General features: G+C 44.8%; 1 protein-coding gene across 6 annotated transcripts in view; it reads right to left on the reverse strand.

The window, feature by feature from the left end:
- Positions 1-19,182, reverse strand: part of EZH1 (enhancer of zeste 1 polycomb repressive complex 2 subunit) — a 29,187-nt gene that overhangs the window by 9,165 nt on the left and 840 nt on the right. The window contains exons 2-11 of one of the 6 annotated variants that reach the window (XM_021717653.1): positions 15,837-15,964; positions 15,611-15,712; positions 13,649-13,768; positions 10,603-10,723; positions 8,831-9,007; positions 7,726-7,828; positions 6,588-6,751; positions 6,119-6,210; positions 2,912-3,092; positions 2,481-2,677 (exon numbers count right to left, since the gene is read on the reverse strand). In XM_021717653.1, coding sequence (XP_021573328.1) covers positions 2,481-2,677; positions 2,912-3,092; positions 6,119-6,210; positions 6,588-6,751; positions 7,726-7,828; positions 8,831-9,007; positions 10,603-10,723; positions 13,649-13,768; positions 15,611-15,712; positions 15,837-15,953 — 1,374 coding nt within the window. In that variant the 5' untranslated portion in view covers positions 15,954-15,964. Of the gene's footprint in view, positions 1-2,480; positions 2,678-2,911; positions 3,093-6,118; positions 6,211-6,587; positions 6,752-7,725; positions 7,829-8,830; positions 9,008-10,602; positions 10,724-13,648; positions 13,769-15,583; positions 15,713-15,836; positions 15,966-19,182 lie in introns of those variants that run through there. The other 5 variants (XM_021717652.1, XM_021717657.1, XM_021717655.1 and 2 more) reach the window with 5 other exon arrangements.

Below are 19,182 nucleotides of genomic sequence, written 5' to 3' on the forward strand. Positions count from 1 at the left end.
CCATTGACTGGGAGACTCATCCCTATTCAGAAATGTTAAAATTCAAAACTGGGCACACAGTGGCTCTCAGCAAACGCGTTTTATTGTCTGAGTTATTAGCGTCTCTAATCCCAAACTAGCAAGGACACAGAGTAGTTCCATAAATATTTGTTGAATGAATAAGTGAACAAATAATAAACAAACGTTTGGACAGCATGCCACCAGCTCTGCTTGCCCTCGGTATCTTACATATAAACCATCACTTTCCTACAGGTCATAAAAGGGAAAGGAATTTGTCCGCGAAGCGGAAGGACAACGCTGAGGTCTTTGTTCCCAGCAGACCTGGGCCAAGCCTGACTCCCCAGCCCCCTGCCGTGTTTCCAGACCAGGAGAGGATGTGCTCCAGTAAGAGTTTTGGGGCCCCTGAGCGGGGAGCAGAGCTGGGGTGGGTCCCTCTCTGGGGTATGCGAGGGGAGGCCTCGCCTCATTACCCCCTGTGCAGGCTGACCTGACCTTTCGCAGATGTGTTAGGGCTCTCCAGAGAAACAGAGCCAGAAGGATCTGGCTGCAGAGAGAGACAGATTGTGATAAGGAAATGGCTCACGCAGTGACGGAGGCTGGCAGGCCAGGCCACAGGTGGGCCAGGAGGCTGGAGAGCCAGGAGGAGTCCGTGTCCCAGTCCGGAGGCCACCGGGCAAGAGATGGAGTCCAAAGACAGTTGCCAGAGAAGTCTCTTTTTTTTTTTTGAGTTGGAGTCTCACTCTGTCACCCAGACTGGAGTGCAGTGGCCACTCCCGGTCACCGCAGCCTCGACCTGTTGAGCTCCGGCAATCCTTCCACCTCAGCCTTCCTGGAACTACAGGCACGCGCTACCATGCCCTGCTATTTTTGGTTTATAGTGGAGATGAGGTCTCGCCAAGTTGCCCAGGCAGGTCTCAAACCCGGGCTCAGGCAATCCACTCACCTCAGCCTCCCAAAGTGCTGGGATTACAGGCTGAGCCACCGAGCCCGGCCTCTGAGGTTAATTCTTAATCATCAACCCTGACTCAGAATACTGAACTCAATGACACCTGCCTTGGTCAGCAGCTGCCATGGACTGTTCTTTCTACCAGGCCATGAGTGGGAGAGTGGACTCTCACCAACAGCATCTCGACTGCTTTTGGGGAAGGACAACTAACTGTGTGCCTCATGCAACTGAGTAAAAGGCATGGTAGTCACTACGGTTGGGCTGAACACTAGCTCCCTCTGTTGGCACAAAGATATTAGTGCCTTGGCTATTCGGAAGCACGGCCTTTCAGGAAGCCTGTCCACTTCAATGTGTTTCTTCTCTCATAGCACGAGTTTTTAGCTTTTCCTTTGTCTTGTTGGCTACAGGCCATTTTGGGATTCTGTGAAAATTATAAATAGTCTCATAAAAATACACACAAACATTTTTTGTGCATAGACAGTTGGGTTGAGAACCTGTGTCTCAGGAAATATGTATGAGATCCAAGCTGGGAGCAAAGGGCACCCCGACTCATGATTTTATTAACTCTTCTAAGTGCAGGGGGAATGAAAAGGCCACTAAGACTCTTCTAGAGGCCAGGGAGTCATGTGTACATGGCACAAGCACTGGGGTTCCTTTCTTGTTGGACGGACTGGCCCTAACGCTTGCCTCTCCGCTCAGTGTTCAGTCTGCCTGATCTTTGCAGCCTCTTGCTGCTATGTCCGGGTGACACCCAGGTCCAGCTACTGGGGTATCATTAGAAAATCTAGTGCTGGAAACTTTGGAAAATAAAGCCCCCAAGGAGGCTTGTAGAGGGGCAGTGGCTGCAGCCGCAAGGGTGTGCCAGCTAAGAGGATCTCCCAGAAAGACCTGGGAGTCCTCTCTAGGAAAGGGGCACACACTTAGAAAGGAAGAGGCAGCCGGGCTCGGTGGCTTAGCCTGTAATCCCGCGTCTTTGGGAGGCTGAGGTGAGTGGATTGCCTGAGCCTGCGGGTTCGAGACCCGCCTGGGCAACTTGGCGAGACCTCACCTCTACAATAAGATAAAAAAATTAGCTGGGTGTAGTAGCGCGTGCCTGTAGTTCCAGCTACTCGGAAGGCTGAGGCGGAAGAATCGCCAGAGCCCAGCAGGTTGAGGCTGCAGTGGCCGGGAGCGGCCACTGCACTCCAGTCTGGGCGACAGAGTGAGACTCCAACTAAAAAAAAATTAAAATTAAAATTAAAATTAAAAAAAAGGAAGGAAGAGGCAGGGGCCAAAAAAAAAGAAGCAAAATGAGCGTAGACCTATCCAGAAGAGTTAAACAGGGGCTAGAGCCAGAAACAGACATCAGCAGGAGAACAGATCTCCAGCGTCAGGAAGCCTGGCATCTGCAGAAGAGCCTGTCTGGGGAACTCCCTTCACGGCCCAGAAGCATAGGTTCATCAGGGACAGCGCTGAAGACAACTTCTCTCCAGACACAGAAGGCAGGAGGGGCAAAAGGAGGGCCCAAGTCTGTCCTGCTACCTTCAGATAGTACCTGCTTGCACGTCTTAGTCCCCAGAAGCCTGGCTATCGAACAGAAGTTATTGAAGTAGGTGCCATGGAAGACTCGAAAGAGAGATTCTTCAGCCCCGGTCCACTCCACAGGCTCCAAGGGGGCTTCCACAACACAGAGCTGAGGTGGAGCCGGACTAGTCTTCTGTTTAGTGGGGGTCTGACAGCGAGAGTTAGCCTCTAAGAGGAGAAGAAATAAGAAAAACAAAAGAAGGCAGAATGCAATTGACATTACAGTGTTACAAAATCAGAAATACTTCATATTGTTGTAATAAGCAGATTAGTTAAGAATGAAAATATTGTAGAAGTAATTAACAGTTTTTAAAAAGTGTAATGTTAAGTGTCAGGCTGTGATCCTGGGTTTACTGGCATCATTGATGGAAAAAAAAGATCTTCATTTTCTGTTCACTGTACCTGAGGAACTGGAGGCCCAGTCATTGCCCGTGTCCCTGTCACTGTCCCCTTCTTTGGCCTCAGCCACAGAAGAGGCTGAAGTGTTGGAGCAGGAAGCACTGACCATGTGGTGCCTTCTCCGGCGACGACCAGAGCACCTGGAGCGGGGATTGTGGAGCATGGCATACTCCTTGGCTCCTTCCTGCAGGGTTCACACGACAGACAGGAAATAGGAATAGGCCCAGAGACCCACAATGATCCCTTCATCACAGACCTTCATGTTCCTCAACAACTGTGCTTAAGTGCAACAATAATCTTTTTATTCCTCTGTATCACATAATAAGTATGAACATATAATAATGACAGCTGCTTCACAAACATTCTACAACTTACAAACTTACTCCTTTTCACGAGAAAGTTGTCCTATAACCTTATTTTATTGTATTTTATTTTTTGAGTTGGGTTCTCACTTAGCTGCCCAGGCTAGGGTGCAGTGGCACGATCGTGGTTCACCACAACCTCAACCTCCTAGGCTCAAGTGATCTTTACACCTCAGCATCCCAAGTAACTGGGACTACAGGCATGCACTACCACACCCAGCTTTTTGTAGAGACAAGGTCTCACTACATTCCCCAGGCTGGCCTCGAGCTCCTTGGCTCAAGAAATCCTCTCGCCTCTGCCTCCCAAAGTGCTGGGATTACAGGCATGAGCCGTCGCGCCCAGCCTGGAACTTGTAAAAAGAAAAAAGTGATGAAATTATTTGCAATTAAAAGAGAATAAAATGACTTAATAACCAAATACGATGCCTCACTGGATGACCCTGGTTTGAAAAAAAACAAAACACATAAAAACAGCTATTCTTTATAGAGCTGAAAAGAAAACTGAATATAGAATGGATAGTAGGGGATACTATAAAATTCTTAATTTTCTTAGGTGTAATAGTACAGCCATCTAAGAAAATGTCTTTAGTTTTACGAGATGCATGCTGAAGAATTTAGCAAACAAGCATCCTAATGTCTACAACCTGTTTTCAAGTGGCTCAGCAAAAGAGACATATACAAAACATATGAATAAAGCAAAAATGAAAAGAAGTTATTAAATCCAAGAAGATTTACCAGACAAAAAATCTGATATCAAATTTTGCTATTTGATAAAAGGATTTGTTATCAAATCTTTTGATTTTTCTGTAAGATTGAAAAGGTTCTTTTTTTTTGAGTTGGAATCTCACTGTCACCCAGACTAGAGTGCAGTGGCCGCTCCCGGCCACCGCAGCCTCGACCTGCTGGGCTCCGCGATCCTTCTGCCTCAGCCTTCCAAGTAGCTGGAACTACAGGCATGTGCTACCATGCCCGGCTAATTTTTGATTTACTGTAGAGATGAGGTCTCGCCAAGTTGCCCAGGGGGGTCTCGAACCCGCGGGCTCAGGCAATCCACTCACCTCAGCCTCCCAAGCACGGGATTACAGGCTGAGCCACCTAGCCCAGCTGAAAAGGTTCTTAATAAACACTTGAATATGTATTTACGTCTAAAATATAGAAAAAGAAAAACTGCATGTAAGTTTCACACACACTCACTCACATTTTGGGCATTCGCAGCATCTTTGTAATACACATACAGGGTCCCAGCAAGACTAATATGAGAAGAACAATGCTCTTTTGATTTACATAAATGCTGGTATGTTGACATAACATGGTATAAAAAGCATGGACTGTGGAGTCAGAGCAGTGCTTGAGTTTCATCACTGCCACACCACTGACTTATTATCAGACTTTGGGCAAAATATGTAACTTCTATAACCCACAGTTTCTTCCACTTCAGGATGTTGTTATAGAATGAAAATAAGACAAGATATGTGAAGGACCTCCCGTGGTATTTGGCATGAAAAAAGCCAATACGCATTAGAAAAAAAATACACAGGATAAAGTCCATTTATTCTTTTGTTTTTCCATATGGCCCACTTTCTAGATGTGTACCCAAGAGTATGCTACTATCTCTCTATTATTCCACTAACAATGGTTCCAAAAGCACTTAGCTGTAGAATCTAATTCTAATAGGTGGCATGGTATAGCATGGGTAATCAAGGTATTATCAAGGTATTTTATTCTTTTGTTTTTTAGTTGGAGTCTCACTCTGTCTCCTAGGCTGGAATGCAGTGGCATGCTCATGGCCACTCCAGCCTCAACCTGTTGGGCTCAGATGATCCTTCTACCTCAGCCTTCCAAGTAGCTGGAAATACAGCCATGTGCCACCACACCCGGCTAATTTTTTGATTTATTGTAGAGATGAGGTCTCGCCAAGTTGCCCAGGCTGGTCTCGTATCCATGGGCTCCGGCAATCCTCTCACCTTGGTCTCCCAAAGTGCTGGGATTATAGGTATAAGCCACCGCACCCGGCTATGTATTTCATTCTTTTTTTTTTTTTTTGAGTTGGAGTCTCACTCTGTCGCCCAGACTGGAGTGCAGTGGCCGCTCCCGGCCACCGCAGCCTCGACCTACTGGGCTCCGGCAATCCTTCCAAGTAGCTGGAACTACAGGCGCGCGCTCCACATCCGGCTCATTTTTGACTTATTGTAGAGATGAGGTCTCGCCAAGTTGCCCAAGCGGGTCTCGAACCCACAGGCTCAGGCAATCCACTCACCTCAGTCTCCCAAAGGTGGGGGATTACAGGCTGAGCCACTGAGCCTGGCGTATTTCATTCTTTGCCTAACTCTTCCTATTGTGTAGAAAGTGAAACTGCCTTTGGCAAGTGCAACAGACCTATTTCCTTCTAGCTCTCATATACTGCCTCTTGCAGGTACAAAGGACAACTTATGCTGCCACATAAGGTCTATCTACCAGGGAAAGGTCCATCTGGTTGATGACATAAGACATTAGTGCCTTCATGTGCTATTCCTCTCATAGTGACTCACATTCAAAGGAAGACAGAAAAGAAACCCCCCCCCACAGACACTAAGCACCAATTCTAACAATATGGTTTCAGACTCTAAAATGTAAGCAAATGACAGTTAACGGTCTTCAAATCATACTCCATCAGACGAACTCTACAGTCTTACTATGTCTGTGACTGGGGAGTTCCTTAAGAGCAAAAGCTATGCTTAATTTGGACTCTGGGACCCTGCAGTGCATGGATGGGCTCACTTGGCTGGTGTTCTGGGGCAGGAAGCCCAGGGGCCATTTCCTGCTCCATTTTCAACAATGTGAACAATGCCAGGGGAGCTGAGGAACATACCAGCAAAAGGAAGCAGTCTGTGCCACATGGTTCTGGTTCAATCTTGATTTCTTTGTTCTTGCGTTTATATACATTAGGGGTGGCATGAAAAGCTGAAAAACAAGAACAGTCGTGTCTCCAGTGGTCTGTCCAATGGATGGGAGGGAATAGAAGTGAATCAGGGAGCTGTTACAGGAGTTAGAATTTGATATCAGTAGCTAACATCAAAGTGCACAACATTTAGTCATTTCTGATATCGACATGATGCTTTCAAAGGTGCCTGGGGCAGTTACATTGCTGGTTAGTCTGTCCCTATCACGCAAAGCACACTGCACTATCATTGAACAACTGAAAAGAGAACTGGCCCTCTGTAAAACCATCATCAGATCAGAGGCCAGGAACTCTACACAATAAACCAGAACAAAGAGAAGCAAACAGTGGCTGGGGATGGAAGAGAGGAGAGCATTGCAAACAGAGTGGCCCCACTCACGGTGAAGGAAGCAGTCATATTTAAAGCAGCGCCGGCAAAAAAGTGTGTGGAAGGAGTGCAGAGACTGCTCTCGCTGCACAGACTTGGCATTGGGGCCATCGATGTTGGGTGTGCACTGAGGCGGAAGTGCATTGGGATCTGACATCTCTGTCAGCTCTCGATACCTATGAAAAAAAGGGAGTTAAGAGTTCCTTCAAAGGCAATGTCCCCTTGGAAGATGTACAGATTGGGTACTGACAGTCACCCAGGTACGGTCTGCCAAGGGAGGATGGGTTTTTTTTTTGAGTTGGAGTCTCACTGTCACCTAGGCTGGAATGCAGTGGCACGCTCATGGCCACCACAGCCTCGACCTGCTGGGCTCAGGTGATCCTTCTGCCTTGGCCTTCCAAGTAGCTGGAACTATGGGCACATGCCACCATTCCCAGCTAATTTTTTTATTTATTGTAGAGACGAGGTCTCCCCAAGTTACCCAGGCTGGTCTCGAACCCCTGGGCTCAGGCAATCCTATCGCCTCTGCCTCCCAAAGTGCTGGGATTACAGGCATGAGCCACTGTACCCGGTGAGGATAGGTGTTTTTTATGGGTCTGGTCAATGAGAGAATGGTGCACAACTCAAGTGGCTATATCACTGTCATCACGCTAGGCTGGGCATATGATGGAAAACAAGGGGAAGGAGAGATTTGGTAAGCACATTCCTGGAGGAACTCTTCAGAAAAGTGGCAGAATCCAAGTTCTCTGCCCAGATTTATTCAAAGTCAGTACACGATGACCCTTAATAGCAAGGGGGCATTTTAGAGGTCACTGAGTAAGCAACAAATAATCAAAGTACAGACAAATCATAATGTACTTTCTACAGAAAGAAAGTGGAGTGTGTAACCCCCCCACTTCCCCCCACAAACATGAAGCACCAATTCTAACAACACAGTTTCAGACTCTAAAATCTAAGCAGATGATAGTTGATGCTCGTCAAATCACACTCCATCAGATGAACTCCACAGTCCTACGATGTCTGGGGAGCTCTTTAAGAACAAAAGCTATGCTTGATTTGGGCTCAAGACTTTTTACTAACCAGAAATAGGCTTGAATAAAAGCTTTGTCCGAGCACTCTGCAATGGCCTGAGTGGGATGGCTTTCCCTACCTCTCCTTCATGTCATCTGGGACGCCATTCTCAGGGAACATTGAGGCGATTGCACTGAAGATCATATCATTTGGGAACTGTTTCTTGGAACTCTTTTTGTTGCCTGAATTGGAAATGACAAAATGCTCTTGAGTGCGATGATGAAAACATTCAAACAAAACTGCGTGACCTTTTTTTCCTTTATTGTAGCATTGTGATGAGAGGTGCTCTGTTAACCTAACCACTGACTGTTTGAAGATCAGGTGCTACCTGGGTTTATCTGACACAGGCCAGTAAATAAGGAAGCCAGAGTCATCTATATATGAACAGCAAAAACCACAGTCCCAATTAGAATCTGGAAGTGAAATGAGGCGTTTTCATGAAGAGCCTTGAATATAGAGGAATCCTATATTCAGGATGTGGATGTGGGTGTCAAAGAACAAGATAGACACTATAGCATGTTATAATAAGGGAGAGACGTTGTGTCCCTGGACACATATTATAAGTAACATATAGTATAATTAAACAATTAAATGTTAAATTAATGAAATATTAATAATATGAAAAAATACTCAAGATATAAGATAAATTGAGGGCTATACAATTTTTTACATGTATATAAATTGCCATGATCCCAACTTCACATAACATATAAATGTATTGATTTACATATATACCTATTTTACGTCTGGAAGGCTATTCCTAAGCAGCAGGACTACAGAGTCACTTCATTTTATTTTCTCCTCTACTACTTTCCATGCTTCCAAACACATTACTCTTATAATTAAAAACAAATAATAATGATTATTTTATGCTACTGTCTTCTTCTTTGCCTAAGTAGCAGCTCTCTCTCTTTTTTTTCAGAGACAAGGTTTCACCATATTGCTCAGGCTCGAACCCCTGAGCTCTCGCCTCCACCTCCCAAAGTGCTGGGATTACAGGCATGAGCCACTGCACCTGGCCAGTCACAGTTCTCTTAAGTTATCAGTTCATAATCATGTTCTCCTTTTAAGTGGACCAAGGAGAAGCACCCACAGCCTTTAAGAAGCAGTAAGCCTTCCCACTGTTTCCTTCTTTCCCATCTCTGACATTTTCTGAGTGGAATAAGGAAGCTGGAGCTTTGTACCTTCAATAGCATGTCGCTTTCTTTTTCTTGTTACTGGCAGATCTTCTTTGCTGTCATCCTGCTTTCCGTCTGAGGTGTCATTGTGCCCTTCCTCATCTTCATCTGAGTACTGATTCAGGGCATCTACCAACTCCAGGAAAACAGCATCACTAATCAGGACAGATCCCGGGATCATCTCTGGAACGAGATTAGAAGCATGAATAGTGGTGGTTGCATACTCCAGAAATCCTCCTAGGCAGGTTTTCTTATATATTCATTCCTGAGGCCCAGAGAGGCAACATATGGACATTTTTATATTAAAAAATCTGGGAATTACAATCACTTAATTGGCAATTATACCTACAATGGTTCAGCTAGCTAGAGTGGAAAATTCAGTTATGGGCTTTATTGGGGTACTTTATGTCCTCAGCTACAAGTCACTCTGTATTTCACAGAAGTATTCCAGCAATCACAAGGAGGACAGAGAAAACCAGGCATGGTGGCTCACACCTGTAATCCCAGCACTTTGGAAGACTGAGGCAAGAGGATTGCCTGAGCCCATGGGTTCAAGACCAGCCTGGGCAACATGGCAAGACCTCATCTCTACAATAAATCAAAAAAATTAGCTGGGCATGGTGGCACACACCTGTAGTTCCAGCTACTTAAAAGATGGAAGGATCACCTGAGTCCACAAAATTGTGGTAGCCATGAATGTGCAGTTGCACTCCAGCCTGGATGACAGAATGAGACTCCGACTCAAAAAAAAAAAAAAATCAAAGGACAACATTTTCCCCTAAAAGTATACTTTATGGGGATATACTATAATTTAGGACAAGGTCTTTGAACACTAGGTGGCGCTGTGGATAAGTAATATATTTCAACAGCATTGCAAGGACATCCACAATGGCCAAAAGGCCAGGGGGCTATTGGTTGGCAAATCCACAGGGAGGCTCTCCTCCTCTTTCCACTTCTTACACACTGACAGCCTTTGCTATAATTGCAACTAATTTTGTTTTTAGGGAATTTGGGTATTAAAACCAACTTCTAGGATGGCCAGGGGATACTTGGATTGAAGAAGTTCAACACAGATGATTCGTTCATTGCCATTCTCAGAGATAGGGAACTGGAGAACAAAATGGTCTTGGATGAACTTATGGAAAACTCCTAAGTTCTAAGATTAAACTTATTTGTACTATAAACGTTCTCTCCAGCCACTGATTACTATCTAATCCTTTAATGTCCTGACTCCTTTTAAATTTTAACTGGGGTATTTTTAATATAAAATGTTAACTCCCAGCCACATGATGAGGTTGAAAGATTTTTCAGTGTGTACACATGGGGCAGAAGACAAAAGCAAGATGATGAGGTCCCAAAGAAGAGGATTCTTGGGCTCAAGCGATCCTTTCACCTCGGTCTCCCAAGTAGCTGGGACTACAGGCACCACCTGGCTAGTTTTTTTTCTTTTTAAAATGTTTTTGTAGAGACAGGACCTCGCTATCCCCAGACTGGACTCAAACTCATGGCCTTAAGCAATCCTCTCACTCCAGCATCCCAAGGTGAGCGTGAGCTTATTTAAATCACCCAAGACCCTGACCCATTCCTGGCTCTTGGTAACCTATAAATACTTTAAGACTGCAGTTAGCTTGATTTTGACAGCCAGAGCACACTGTGGATGTATACAAAATGGTGACATTGATAATGAATTCTGGAAACAAAGCTTGCTTTATCTAGGAAAAAAAAAAGAAGAGGCACTAATCTAACCAATTTCCTTCCCCAGAGCTTAGCGCCACTACCTTCTTCACCGTGGACTTTCCCATCATAGTTATTGATCAGCTCCTCAATAAAAGTCTCATCTTCTTCTTTCACCTCATCTCCCATGTAGGGAATATTGCACAAAACCGTCTCATCTTCTACCTGAAATCAAACCAGATGGGATTCATTCCATGAAGATACTATGCATCTCCTCGTTACAATGTAATAGAATTTTTGCTGAACTTTTTTTGCTTCCTGAGTCTCCTGAAAATGCCTTTGGTCAGTTTCCTGGCCATGATGTTTTGCCAACAAAACTTCAAATGGAAAGGGCAATGCTACTCTTAAAAAACTACCAAAGCCAGGCTCAGTGGCTCAGCCTGTAATCCCGCGCTTTGGGAGGCTGAGGTTAGTGAATTGCCTGAGCCCGCGGGTTCGAGACCCACCTGGGCAACTTGGCGAGACCTCATCTCCACAATAAATCAAAAATTAGCCAGGCATGGTAGCGCTCGCCTGTAGTTCCAGCTGCTTGGAAGGCGGAGGCGGAAGGATCACCGGAGCCCAGCAGGTCGAGGCTACGGTGGCCGGGAGTGGCCATTGCACTCCAGTCTGGGTGACAGAGTGAGACTCCAACTCAAAAAACAAAACAAAACAAAACAAAAAACTACCAAATGTTCAGCTTGGTACCAACAATGGTATTTCCACCAGCACTTAGATTGTGACAGTACATTTGTTTTTCACAGTGCTTCCATCTATTATCTCATTTTTATCCACTAAATACCTTTTTTCTTTTCTTTTCTTTTTTTTTAAGAGTGTCTCACTCTGTTGCCCAGACTGGAGTGTAGTGACACAATCATAGCTCACTATAACCTCAAAAGCGACCCTCCCACCTCAGTCTCTCAAGTAGCAGGACTACAGACATCCACCAGCATATCTAGTTAATTTTTTCATCAATTTTTGTAGAGATGAGATCTTGCTATGTTGTCCAGGCTGGTTTCTAACTTCTAGCCTCAAGTGATCCTCCAACCTTGGCCTCCCAAAGTGTTGGATTACAGGTGTGAGCCATTGCGCCCTGCGACCGCTAAACATCTTTGTGAAATGGGTATGAACAGCCGGGCTCAGTGGCTCAGCCTGTAATCCCGCACCTTTGGGAGGCTGAGGTGAGTGATTGCCTGAGCCCACGGGTTTGAGACCCACCTGGGCAACTTGGCGAGACCTCATCTCTACAATGAATCAAAATGAGCCGGGCATGGTAGCACACGCCTGTAGTTTCAGCTACTTGGACGGCTGAGGCGGAAGGATCGCCAGAGCCCAGCAGGTCGAGGCTGCGGTGGGCGGGAGCAGCCACTGCACTCCAGTCTGGGTGACAGAGTGAGACTCCAACTCAAAAAAAAAAAGAAATAGGTATGAACATCACCCAAATAGTATAAAAAGACTTTGATTTTGATCGTTTCATAAGTAGAGAAAGACAGATAAATGATAATCATAATCTTAGGTCTCTAAGATTGTAATCTGCAATATAGCTAGAAAATAAACTGGGCAACCATTAGTCTGGGTGTGATCCCAATGCTTTGGGAGGCCAAGGTGGGAGGACTGCTTGAGGCCAGGAGTTTGAGACCAGCCTGGATAACACAATGAGACCCTGTCTCTACAAACAAAAATAAATAAGTAACAAAATTAGCCAGGCATGGTGACACATGTCTATGGTCCTAGCTACTTGGGAGGCTGAGTTAGGATGATCACTTGAGCCAGGAATTTGAGATTACAGTGAACTAGGATCATGCCACTGCACTCCAGCATGGGAGATAGATTGAGACCCTGTCTCTTGAAAAAAAATTATGTGTATTCTATGAAACAGGTAAGACTCACCAATAATAAAAAATTATAATAACTCATGCCAAGCATACTCGTGGAAATCTAAAGTCAATCACAGCATAAGTTATGGATATTTTCTGATAATAAAGGATTTTTTTGGCAGGGAGGAGAATGCTTAGCAGGAACACAGTCATTCTAAAGTCCCCAGGTAGCAAATTACTCTGAAGTTTTATTCTAAGAGATAACTCCCAGCTGGGTGCAGTAATTCACACCTGTAATCCCAGAACTTTAGGAGGCTGAGGCGGGAGAATTGCTTGAGACCAGGAGTTTAAGACCAGCCTAGGCAGCATAGTGAGACCTTGTCTCTATAAAATAATCACTAAAAGACTGAGCTGAAGGATCATCTGAGGCCAGCAGGTTGAAGCTGCGGTGGCTATGAGTGTGCCACTGTACTCCAACCTGGGCAACAGAGTGAGACTCCAATTCAAAAAAATAAAAATTAAATTTGTTGGGTATGATAGTACATGCCTGTAGTCCAGCTACTTGGGAGGCTGAGGTGGGAGGACTGCCTGAGCCCAGGAGTTCAAGGCTACGGTGAGCTGTGATCATACCACTGCACTCCAGCCTAGGCAACAGAATGAGACTCCAACTCAAAAAAACAAACAAAAAAAGAGATGATACCCCTCTATAAAACTCCGCTCTATTCCAATCAGCAGTATTGCCATCTGTCACCAGGCAGATGATAAGCAATGGCAATATTTAGAATATTTAGAGAGTACTGAGTATCAGAATCACAAAAAAAAAAAAATCCTAGTGGGAATCAGCACAGAGGCCCAGATGAGAGGACTTTGTATCCATGTGCCTGTTTGCTATCTCAGTTGTCATAGCATCTTGCCTTCAGAGGATTCAGAAAAGACTGCTCTGTCAGCAGGGAGCTGACAACCTGCTCAAGCCTCAAGTATATGATTGAGGCTGCATTCAGCTGCTCATAATGTTACAAAACTGGGCCAAGGTAGTAAAAGAAAACTGGAGTCTTGCCTAATCTCTTTCATTCAAAAAAGAATCAGCATCAACTCCAAAGTACACTTCAGAGAGCACAAAAACCTAGCAAGTTAGAACAACTTCCAACACTTTAGAGTAAGTCATTTACAATACTGTTCTGCCCTGTCCCAGCTTTAAGTCCTCTGACGACCCATACCCTGAGAGGAGCTCTGGCATATCAACATAAGATATTTGTACAGTTTAAACCACCACACCAGAGCTCTCAACACATACCATAAAGTTCTGCTGGAGAGGGGACCAGGAGTACATGATGGGAACCAATGCGACTGTGTTCAGTGACCTCATTAACATGTGTTGGCTTGCAAATCCCGGGAAAATGCTCTCGATGGTACACTGGAATACAATGAATGACATGGAGAGGGAAAGGCAGGCACACAGTCCATGAGAGAATGATAGTTTCCTTCCAGAATGATCTTAGCAGTCTCCTAATTCTTACAAATTAGTAAGATGAAGGTTTTATAGAAGCAGCTCCTAAAAGAAACCCTCAGACTGCAGTCTTGTGGGAAGCAGGAACTGTCTCTCACTCCCCTCTGGATCCTCTACCGAGTCCAGCACAAGGCTTCCACACCCAGCAGACATTTAATTTCATTAAAACTGCTGGGCTTGGCTGGGCGCAGTGGCTCAAACCTGTAATTCTAGCACTTTGGAAGGCTGAGGTGAGAGGGATTGCCTGAGCCCAGGGGTTCGAGACCAGCCTGGGCAACTTGGTGAGACCTCATCTCTACAATAAATCAATAAAAATTAGCTGGACATGGTGGCACATGCCTGTAGTTCCAGCTACTTTGAAGGCTGAGGCAGGCCAGGCTCGGTGGCTCAACCTGTAATCCCAGCGCTTTGGGAGGCCAAGGTGAGTGGATTGCCTGAGCCCGCGGGTTCGAGACCCACCTGAGCAAGACCTCATCTCTACAATAAATCAAAAATTAGCCAGGCATGGTAGTGTGCACCTGTAGTTCCAGCTACTTGGAAGGCTGAGGCAGAAGGATTGCCGGAGCCCAGTAGGTTGAGGCTGCAGTGGCCAGGAGCGGCCACTGCACTCCAGTCTGGGTGACAGTGAGACTCCAACTCAAAAAAAAAAAGAAGGCTGAGGCAAAGGATAGCCTGAGCTCAGCAGGTCAAAGCTGCAGTGGCTGTGAGCATGCCACTGCACTCCAGTCTGGGAGACAGAGTGAGACTCCGAATCAAAAAAACAAAACAAAACAACACAAACTGCTGGGCCCCTTGAGGTGTACACAGAGTAAAATGTCTCCAAGAGTCCTAGGAGATAAGGGTGAAGAGGAAGAAGTCATCCCAAAGACCTCAACTTTAAGACAGTGGCCACCAGCTTCGCTGCATAGGGACAGTACAGGGGGAAGTTATGTGCCATAGAAATTACAGTACAAGTCAGGTGTGGTGGCTCATGCCTGTAATCCCAGCACTTTGGGAGGCAGAGGCAAGAGGACTGTCTGAGTCCAGGGATTCAAGACCAGCCTGGGCAACTTGGTAAGACTTCATCACTACAGTAAATTAAAAAAATGAGCCGAGCATGGTGGCGCATGCCTGTGGTTCCAGCTTCTTGGAAGGTTGAGGCAGAAGGATCACCTGAGCCCAGAAGGTTAAGGCTGCAGTGGCTGTGAGCATGCCACTGTACTCTAGCCTGGGCAACAGAGTGAGGCTCTGATTTTTTTTTTAAATGGAATTACACTAATTACACTACTATTCTGCTTTGGAAAGATAATTGCTCTCAATACACTGTCTGCTCTTTATAAAATATTATCCCTTAAGAAACTAAAATACTCTTTAAAAATGTATAATAAAGGATGTGCCTTGGATCAACATACTACTGCCCTCTCCCAATATCAGAGTACCCAAGGAGCCAAGTTTAAGACAGAAAGGAGGCTTTAAAGCTTAGACACAGAGTTCAGGATGCAGACAGTAAAGTATTGTTTCTCTATGAGAAACTCATGATTATTATGCTCATTGACAGAGGAGAATAATCGGTGAAGAGGTTCTTCCTGAAGCTATAGGTTTACTATCCCAATTATTCAAAGGTGACAATAATAGCTGTATCCATGATCCTTACTTATTTTCTTTCTAGTAAGTCACAAATGCAGAAAAAAAGCCTTAAGCCCAAGGAAGAGAGGAGCGCTGAGCTCAGTCACCCAGAAGTACCTTTTTGAGAAAAGGGTGTCCACTCACAGGCTTCATTGGCTGAACGGGTTGGACACGAAGCTTCTTCCACTCTTCATTAAGGATCTGGATTTTTTCTTGAACCTTTGTAAAATTTGCCACATACAGAGCCTAGCAAAAACCAGGGAAAAGATTTTTACTGTTTCACAACAAAAATTACCAAAAATTCTAACCCTTCCACATTGGATCAGACTATTGAAATTTATAATCTTTCATTTGGGAATTATTCTTTTACCTTTGCGCCCATATTTGCCTGAAGCCTTTTAAGTTGTCGAAGTCGCATATATTCAGATTTCACTTTTCTTTTCCAATAAGTGATACATTTGGAAGTCGGGGGATTTGGTATATCCATCTTGCTATAATCTAACAGAAACAGATGAGAAATTGTATTTTATTGCCTAAAAATAAAGCACTTCTTCAGTAAAAACACAAAAGGTCAATTATGCTTTCACTTCCATTACATTTACTCATAAAAGCATAAATGTAGAGAACCCAAATATATGAGTTCAACACAAAGTTTCTATTAAAAAAAAGATTTGGCCAGGTACATAGCTCACACCTATAATCCTATAACTCTGGGAGGCCAAGGTAAGAGGACTGCTTGAGCCCAGTAGCTAGAGACCAGCCTGGGTAACACGGCGAGAACTTATCTCTACAATAAATAAAAAAATCAGGCCAGGCGCAGTGGCTCAAGGCTATAATCCCAGCACTTTGGGAAGCCAAGGTGAGAGGATTGCCTGAGCCCACAGGTTCGAGACCAGCCTGGATAACATGGTGAGATCTCATCTCTACAATAAATCAAAAAATTAGCGGGGCATGGTAATGTGCACCTGTAGTTCCAGCTACTTGGAAGGCTGAGGCAGAAGGATCGCCGGAGCCCAGCAGGTCGAGGGTGCAGTGGCCGGGAGCGTGCCACTGCACTCCAGCCCGGGCAACAAAGAAAAACTCTGACTTAAAAAAAAAAAAGAGGGCCAGGCTCGGTGGCTCAGTCTGTAATCCCAGCACTTTGGGAGGCCAAGGAGAGCAGGTTGCCTGAGCCTACGGATTCAAGACTAGCCCTGGCAACTTGGCGAGACTTTGTCTCTACAATAAATTAAAAATTAATTGGGTGTGGTAGTGCACGCCTGTAGTTCTGGCTACTTGGAAGGCTGAGGCAGAAGGATCACTGGAGCCCAGTAGGTCAACACTGGAGTGGCCACAAGTGTGCCATGGCCTAAGTGACAGAGTGAGACTTCAACTCAAAAAACAAATTTTTTTTCAGCCAAGTGTGGTGGCTCACATCGGTAAGCCGAGTATTTTGGGAGGCCAAGGCAGGAGGATCACTTGAGTCCAAAAGTTTGAGACCAGCGTGGGTAACAAAGTGAGATCCCATCTCTACACAACAAAAAAATTTATCCAGGCGTAGTTATACACTTGTAGTTCCAGCTACTCAGGAGGCTGAGACAGAAAGATCAAGTGAGCCTAGGAATTCAAGGCTAAAGTGAGCTATAACTGTGCCCCTGCACTCCAGTCGTGCTGATAGAGACTTTGTCTTTTCAAAAATAAAAATAGATCACCTGAGGAATGGAGGCTCTCAGAGAAGGTGATCTGGTTTAGGGCAAAAAGCTCTGAAACAGAACAGACTTGCATCATGCTTGAAAATACAAGGGAGTTGTATACCTAACCCTTAACTGTACCCCACAATTTTATAATAAAAAATATGTTTAAAAAAGAAAAAAGAAAATACAAGGGAGTAGCCAGGCACAGTGGCTCACACCTGTAATCCCAGAAGTTTGGGAGGCTGAAGTAAGAGGATTGCCTGAGCCCACTGGTTTGAGACCAGCCTGGGCAACTTGGCAAGACCTCATCTCTACAATTAAAAAAAAATAGCTGGGCATGGTGGCACGTGCCTGTGACTCCAGTTACTTGGAAGGCTGAAGTGGAAGGGTCACCCGAGCCCAGCAGGTCGAGGCTGTGGTAGCCATGGGTGTGCCACGGCACTCCAGCCTGGAAAATAGAGCGAGATGCCTACTCAAAAAAAAAGGACCTGGCTTGGTGGCTCAGCCTGTAATCCCAGCATTTTGGGAGGCCGAGGCAGGTGGATTGCCTGAGCCTGCAGGTTCGAGACCAGCTCAGGCAACTTGGCGAGACCTCGTCTCTACAATAAATCAAAAAAATTAGCCAGAGCCCAGCAGGTCGACGCTGGGGTGGCCATGAGCATGCCGCCGTACTTCAGCCTGGGTGATAGAGTGAGAATCCAACTCAAAAAAAAGAAAAGAAAAAAGAAAATACAAGGGAGTGTTGTCACTTTTACAGATAGCACACATCACAAACATAAATGAAATCCAGTATCACTACATATTGATCTTTTCCTTTTCAAATTATTTAAATAAACTTAAGTACACTAAGAAAAATTAGTGTTAGTGAAAAAAATCAATTTATAACATCTTTTTTTTCTTCTTTGAATTGGGGTCTCATTCTATTACTCAGGCAGGAATGCAGTGGTGTGATCACAACTCACTGCAGCCTTGACCTCCTGGGTTCAGACAATCCTTCTGCCTCAGCCTCCCAAGTAGCTGGGACTACAGGCACATGCCACCACATTCAGCTAATTTTTTGTTTTTATAGAGACAAGGTCTTGCTATATTGCCTAGGCTGGTCTCCTGAGCTCAAGCAATCTTCTCTCTCGGCTTGTCCTCCCAAAGTGCTGGGATTACAGGTGTGAGCCACTAGGCTCGGCCTGCGGTACTTTATTTTTAATTTAACACTAAAGAAATTATTTCACTGATATTAACTCTTTGCACTCAGATGTCTCCTCTGAGGGGACATTGTAAATCTAGCAGACTACTCGGATACCCTCCTCAGGGGATGTAAAGAGATTGCTGGTGATTTTACAGGACAAACTCATGCCAGTACACATTTTTCAAAAATGTATATTTCCTTGAAGTCTTCCATTCAAAAACAATGAAAAACCTATGTCCCATTTGAAATTTGTTAAGCTTCTGATTGATCAGTTGAGAAATGGTTTTCAGGAATCAAGAGTGTGTCCTTCCATATCATCTTTGAACACACTGGGACAACAAATTACATATTATTAATGTGGGAGGAAGAAAAAGAGACTGTATTCCTTGTTCTTTTTTTTTTTTTTTTTTTGAGTTGGAGTCTCACTCTGTCACCTAGTCTGGAGTGCAGTGGCCAGCACACACAGCCACCACAGCCTCAACCTGCTGGGCTCAGGCGATCCTTCTGCCTCAGTCTTCCAAGTCGCTGGAACTACAGGCATGTGCCACCATGCCCGGCTGATTTTTTTTATTTATTGTAGAGAATCTTACCATGTTGCTCAGGCTGGTCTCGAATCCTTGAGCTCAGGCAATCCTCTTACCTCCACCTCCCAAAGTGCTGGGATTTTAGGCGTGAGCCACTGTACCTGGCCTGTATTGTCTGTTCAAACAGAAAAGCACCAGGTAGAAGACGTCAAACAAATTACTATTGCACAGCAGGTATCAATAAACCTGCAATGCATGTCAGTGACTGTTGCACATGTTACCACACATCAGGAAAAAAAAAGACATAAAATTTTGATTTTTTTTTTTTTTTTTTTT

The sequence above is a fragment of the Carlito syrichta genome, unplaced genomic scaffold (genome assembly GCF_000164805.1).
Source record: "Carlito syrichta isolate Samal-C Ts95f unplaced genomic scaffold, Tarsius_syrichta-2.0.1 Scaffold309898, whole genome shotgun sequence".
In the NCBI taxonomy this organism is placed as follows: Eukaryota; Metazoa; Chordata; class Mammalia; order Primates; family Tarsiidae; genus Carlito; species Carlito syrichta.